This window comes from Polistes canadensis, unplaced genomic scaffold, assembly GCF_001313835.1.
Source record: "Polistes canadensis isolate GaletaPanama2010 unplaced genomic scaffold, ASM131383v1 scaffold_352, whole genome shotgun sequence".
Classification (NCBI taxonomy): domain Eukaryota; kingdom Metazoa; phylum Arthropoda; class Insecta; order Hymenoptera; family Vespidae; genus Polistes; species Polistes canadensis.
The window spans coordinates 115,196-122,094 of NW_014569899.1; the positions used below are offsets into that span (position 1 = coordinate 115,196).

Genomic DNA, 6,899 nt, shown 5'->3' on the forward strand with positions numbered 1-6,899 from the left:
TATTGATAAAATATTTGCTTTATTGTTAGGTATGTAAATTTGATTAATAAATTATCGAAAAAGGTTTATTTAATTAGTCTAATTTTATGTATGATCTTGATTTTCTTTGATATTCTTCATGTAAGTAAAATGTTAAAAAATTGTTACATTTATAAAAAATTAATAATTAATTATTTAATCATTTATTTGTTAATGCAAGGCAAACCTTATGTTTACTATAATTACTTACAGATTGATACTTTCGGAAGTTTTTTACATCTAATAAATTCTCTTATTACTATCTCTCTAATAAATGTTTTTTTTTTAGATTTTAGAAATACCAGTGATAGTGCAAAAAAATACAAACAAAATATTGGAATGCTTTCTTTCAATTTTTGTTTCAATATTTGCTATATATATTAATTTTCACTTTGGACAAATGTTGATTAATTATAGCAGCGGAGTTTTTGAAGAATTGTAGGAAAGCTGAATTAGATAAAATATTACCATATAATTGATAGTGACACAAATAAACACGGCTAAAAATTTTTAGCAAAAATCTTAATTTATGAAAAAGAAATTTAATATTTTATTTTCAGATGCCAAGTACCAATATATATACTTTCTAAGAAGAATCAAAAGCTCCTGTTATTAATAACAATGAGAAGTAGCAAACCAAGCGAGCTTTCAATCGGTGGTATATTTACAGCGTCGCACGAAATTTTTGCTGAGGTATGTAAAAATAAATTACTGCTCTAATAGACAAATTTTTCTGTAATAAGAAACTATTTTTCAGCTCATGAAAAAATCTTTTTCCTTTGCTATGGCATATTATAGTTTAATACAGTCAACATAGCAATTGATGAACACGAAAAAAAATCATTTCTTTCATTGCAGAAGAATAAATCGACCTCACTTATAAGAACAATATGTTCTTGATTGTATAAGGCTTGCCAGCAACCATTAACATTATTAAAAGCTTAATAATTGAAAATTCTTTTATTACTTATTATCATTCCTTTCATTATAAAAACATATTTTCAAAAAACCTATAAGTTCACTGGGTATTTTTATTCACAAAAAAGCACACCATTTATTTTCCTGTACACTAAGCCATTTTTTGCATTGATCTCATTTTTCCACAACTTACAAGTACTTTTAAGGCATCTGTACAGCACTACGGTCAAAGTGCAACTGAGAATACCTCCTTTGAAAAGATACGCTACTGCGCATGTCAGTGAATGTATAAAATTAAATGTATTGCACCCCTTTTCCTAATTGTTGGGAATAACCACCTGTTTTCGTACTTAAATGTATTTAAAACGCTTTGTAAAATAATCAATACTACAAAATAGCTAGAAAGTAAAAAAATGAACCTTTGATTATATCGATTTTTATCGTCGAAGTATTATTATCTTTACATTGTTTTTTAAACGCTTCTAATAATTATAATGAGTAGCTATTTGAATGCGCAATGTAAGTAACGTGTTAGGTTCGTTTCTTGTTCCGACGTGTGAAACGAACAGTTCAAAACAATGTCTCGAACAGGACTGATTCAATACGAGAAACATTTTCTTCTTTCTAATCGAGTAGTACGATTTTTACTAGGTCTGAATTCTAATAAACGTTTAAATGATGTAATGATTCGTAATTTTTTTATATTTATCTACGTTTTCCTGTGTATTTGTTATCAGGTAAAAAATTTTCAGATTCTTATTGCTTAAATTCTATAGTTTTTTGTTTGGAAAATTAATTTTCATTTCAAGGAATAGTTTCATGTAGAGATCACTACTATTAATTCATAGTGTTTTTGTTATTATTTTATTCATATTTTTTACGAAGCTTAGGACTTTTAAAAAAATTTATTGTTCTGTACAGTTTTGACATTTATTTCCTGTTTTTAGTTATATCAATGTTCTCAACTAACTCTGGATTCTCAATCGACTTACAGTATTTTGCAAAAACTGTTAGCTGCTTTCGGAATAGTTTGCTCGTACAATTTGGTAAATTTAAAACTTTCAACAGTGCGTATACTATTTACATTACCTCTGTATTTATTAATTAAAAAAATAGAAGTTTTTGTATTAATGAGTAATGGTTTTGTTTTTTAGATTAGAGATTTAGTCTCGTACATAGAATATGATTACGAGAACTTCCTCGACGAGAATGAAATAAAAATATCCGAAAAATATATGAAAATGACTAGACTATATATCATCTTTTATGTTGGTCAGTACTCTTATTTCAAACACGAAGATACAAATTTGTCTAGTAAACATGTTCTTTTTTTTAGGCAGTGCAATTCTTTACGGTATTTTAACGATAATCCCAACTATTTTCAGCATTTTTCTGTATAAGTATAGATCATTAGACAGTGTCAACATACCATATATGTTTCCTGTAAACACTAATTATTCAGGATTTTTACGTTATGGTTTGCTTTTGTGCCAAATTATAGCACTTTTTACAATATTGACAATGGCATGTGTGATTTATTCAATATATTTGGTATTTATTTTACACGCCTGTACACAATTTACTATTTTAATGTATGTCTATTACTTAAATATTCAACAATTTTTTAATTCTGGTATTTGAGTAAAAATAAAGAATTATTTAGGATCTTAGTTTTTGTAGATTTAAAATACGTCAACAATTTACAGAAGAAAAATTCATACACATAAATACGGATAATCAAACAAATGAGGAAGAATCAGTGTGGATAATTAACATAATAAGAAGATATATAAGAGTAACGAAGTAAGATTTCTTAACATACAATTTTAAGTCTTTCCCAACAATAATTTTGTATCAATAAAAAATTTGCTTGATTGTTAGGTATGTAAGTTTGATTAATAAATTATCAAAAATGATTTATATCATTGGAATTTTTGTATGTATGATCTTGATATTCTTTGATATTCTTTATGTAAGTAAAATATTTGCAATATGTGCTACTTTTACAACATTAAAGTACATGTATTTAGTTCTTTATAAACCTTTTATTTTTTGGGGTATTATGACTTGTTTATTTATACTTTCAAAATTTTTTTTTTCCTGATAATTATTATTTAAAAATATCATTTAAATAAATAATTTATTTTTTAGATTTTAGATATACAAGTGATAATGCAAAAAAGTGCAAACAAAATATTAGAGTGCTTTGTTATAATTATTGTCTCTATATTTGCTATATATATTAATTTCCACTTTGGTCAAATGTTGATAAATCATAGCACCGGAGTTTTTGATGAATTGTAAGAAATCTTCGTTACATAAAGTTTTTTTATAATGACAATAGTTATTGCAATAAACACTGCATAAAATTTCAGTACTAAATTTTCTTTATACATTAACAATAACATATCTTTTTTACAGGTGCCAAGTACCAATATATACGCTTGCTAAGAAAAATCAAAAGCTCTTATTATTAATAACAATGAGAAGTAGCAAACCAAGCGAGCTTTCAATCGGTGGTCTATTTTCATCGTCTAATGAAGTTTTTGCTGGAGTATGTAAAAATAAATTACAATTGATTAACAAATTTACCTTAAATATACAACTTCTTGCAGCTCATACAAAAAGCGTTTTCTTTCGCAATGGCATATTATAATTTAAAACATTCAAACTAGTAATTAATGAACGATCAAATCATGATGTATTTGTTTCTCAAATAATTTACTTCTTTTAAGAAGAAATATAATGTAATTACTTGTCTATAATGTTTTTTGGTAATCGTAAATTACATTATTATATATTCTATTTATATTTCTTTTATTCCATCCCATTATCATATCTTTCTATTTTAAATAATAGTTTCTATATACTTTTTAGCACTCATGGTTTTTATATTCTAAATAAAATAACTACCTTTTATAACCGATCGAAAAGAAATCTACCGTATGCATTTCTATAAACTGCACAATTGATCTTATTTTTTCTAACACTAACTAGTTTTTTCTTAAGCACCTACACTTCACGACAATCAAACAACAACTGAGAGTACTGTTTATAAACAGACGTTCTTTCTGCGCATGTTCTCAAAAATTCAAAGTATTAGGTATAACACCCTTCGTCTAATTGGTGGGAAATATCATCTGTTTTATTATGCACCCTAGAATGTACAGCAATAAAATAAAATATATACATACTAAACGCGTAACATTGTATAGAATATATATATTGTTAGTATTATTTCTATGTCAAAATTTGTTACAATTACTGCTATTAAATATAATGAGCACATATTAGAATGCGTAATAAAGACGAAGCGTAAGATTTGTTTTTCATTTCGAAACTGACAAGATAAAATTCTTTACAATGTCTATGACAGCATTAGATCAATACGAACAACACTTCCTCCTTTCCAATCGACTAGCGAGATTTGTATTGGGTATAACACCTAATCAAAATGCTAATAAACTTTTGTTTCGATTCTGTACATTAATCATCTATCTCCTACCAATAGTTGTGATTCAGGTAAAAAAGTTATTTATTTTTCAATTATTTATGAATTAATAATATATGATCATAGATATTAGTATCATATTTAAAATTATTTTGTCCGTATTTTTAAACATATTTTTAAATTATTAAAAACTTTATACATTTTTATACCTATTTAACATTTTCAGTTTTATCAATCTTTTTTGTCGGATATACAAATGAAATCTAATTTAATTTCGCTTCAGAAGATTTTGAGTGGTTTATGTATCTGCGGTACATACAGCATTATTTATTTTCATTTTAATACAGTTCGTGTACATTTTTATTATTATTATTCTCTCGTATATTAAACAATTAAACAAATATTTATAACTATCTATAGAACAAAAATATATATATTTAAGATTAAGAAATTATTCGCTCATGCCAAACAAGATTTCCAGCAGTTGTTTGAAGTGGAGGAATTATGCATTTTAGATAAATACACTAAACAGAGTAAAAGATTTTCAATTATTTTCGTTGGTTTGTATGTTTGTTCAAATAATTGTGAAAATCAAATTTTCCTGACTAATTATATTTTTTCTTGGCAGGTTTTTTTACACTTTATGCTATTTCCTTAACCATCCCAAGTATTTTAAATGTTTTCCTACATATTTTTGGATTATTAGACGACATTCATTTAACTTTACCTTTTCCTGTAAAAAACGTTTTAAATTCTGGTTTGTTATATTACAGTTTACTGATTTATCAAGTAATAGCAATTTTTGTCGTATTGATAATAAGCAGCGTTATTTATCCATCGTTTTTGGTAACCGTACAACACGCGTGTTTCCAATTAAATATTTTAACGTACGTTTATTTAATAGTAAACAAGAATTAAGTATTATTATGCATATGAATATTATGTTAAAACATGTTTATCGTAGGATTAGAATACGTCAACCATTTAACGAAAAGAGATTTAAAAAAAATTATTCGAATGATAGATCGCGAGAAATGGAATGGGAATGGATAATTGACATAATTAATCGTTATGCAAGAGTTACTAAGTTAGTGTTAAGTTTATTTGATTTTTGTTTCCTTTATCATACCCTAAAGTGATATTTTTATTTTATTACTTTTAAGATACGTGTATCTAATAAACAACTTATCTAAAATTATTTTTTTACTTGGTGCTATATTCGTAATGCTCCTCATGTTTTTCAATCTTCTTTGGGTAAGTAAAAAACATACGTGAGTATTAATAATATCTTTTATATATGTTTTATTTAAATTTAATTTATTTATATATAGATATCGTTTTAATTTATATATTATATTTCTAATTTAATTTTTAATTATCTAAAACGGATTTTATTTTGGTGGAGGAAAATATCTTGTTTACACAGATGGTTTTCGATTTCAGATAATGCAATTATCTACAATACTGCAAAACACTAGGGATACCGTTGAATGTTTCATTTGTATTGTTGGATCTATAGTTACTATTTTTATTATTTTTTACATGGGTCAAACCCTCATTAATCATAGCATAGCAGTTTGCGATGAATTGTAAGATTATTTTACAAGTTTGAAATAATTTATTTTTGTTTTTCATCTCATTGGAAAACTTTTCTCAACTATACTCTGTATTTTCTAAAAAGTAAGAATATTTTTGTTTACAGACGTCAAACTCCATTCTACGTGCTTTCGATAAAAACTCAAAAACTTTTGCAATTCTTGATAGCAAGAAGTATAAAACCGTGCGAGCTTTCAATTGGTGGATTGTTCGTTGCGTCTCATGAAACTTTTTCTGTGGTAAGTGCAATAAATTACGCTTTTTTTAATATTCTATATGGAATTTGCCATATTAAACTCCCAATTTTATACGAAAATTATTGAAACTAGTAAACAAATTATTATTTCAGATCCTTCAAAAAGCATTATCATTTGCAACGGTATATTACAATACACTGTCATAAAAATTAGGATTTTATTAATTTAAAATACGCGGGTACTTTAGTATTTCTTATAGAAGATTCCACTTTTTCCTAAGAAGAATAAAACTTATTTAAAAGTTTCCAAAAATTGAATTATCTCATCACTAGTATTGAATATATAATTTATTTTTAATATTCATTTATATAATGTTTTTAATATATTTTCTTATCTATCATCTTTACTTTAAATTCCAGAATATATCAATTTTATTATTTGGCTTTTTACATACCGGTTTTCAATAAAAAAAAAGTTTAATTTATGAATCTGTCAGCATCAAGGTCCAATATCCGTTACTCACTCCTGCAATGATATGTATTTAATAAAAAATCTAATATACTATTATATAAATACTTGATATATATATAAATCTCTTAATACTATATTCTTTCATATAATAATAAGTTAAATTACAGATCAATATTAAATTGTCCTGTAATCCTTTATATTAATTTCGTTTTGAAAATTGTAATAGCTATTACACTTTTTCTTAAAAA

The 6,899-nt window shown here is 25.3% G+C and overlaps 1 protein-coding gene across 1 annotated transcript in view; it reads left to right on the top strand.

Moving 5' to 3' along the window:
* Positions 1 to 639: 639 nt before the first annotated feature.
* Positions 640 to 6,899, top strand: part of LOC106791906 (putative odorant receptor 92a) — a 9,043-nt gene continuing 2,783 nt past the window's right edge. The window contains exons 1-9 of the mRNA XM_014757916.1: positions 640 to 711; positions 1,884 to 1,982; positions 2,091 to 2,208; positions 2,273 to 2,460; positions 2,600 to 2,739; positions 3,358 to 3,490; positions 5,831 to 5,976; positions 6,090 to 6,222; positions 6,333 to 6,362. Coding sequence (XP_014613402.1) covers positions 640 to 711; positions 1,884 to 1,982; positions 2,091 to 2,208; positions 2,273 to 2,460; positions 2,600 to 2,739; positions 3,358 to 3,490; positions 5,831 to 5,976; positions 6,090 to 6,222; positions 6,333 to 6,362 — 1,059 coding nt within the window. The remainder of the gene's footprint in view (positions 712 to 1,883; positions 1,983 to 2,090; positions 2,209 to 2,272; positions 2,461 to 2,599; positions 2,740 to 3,357; positions 3,491 to 5,830; positions 5,977 to 6,089; positions 6,223 to 6,332; positions 6,363 to 6,899) is intronic.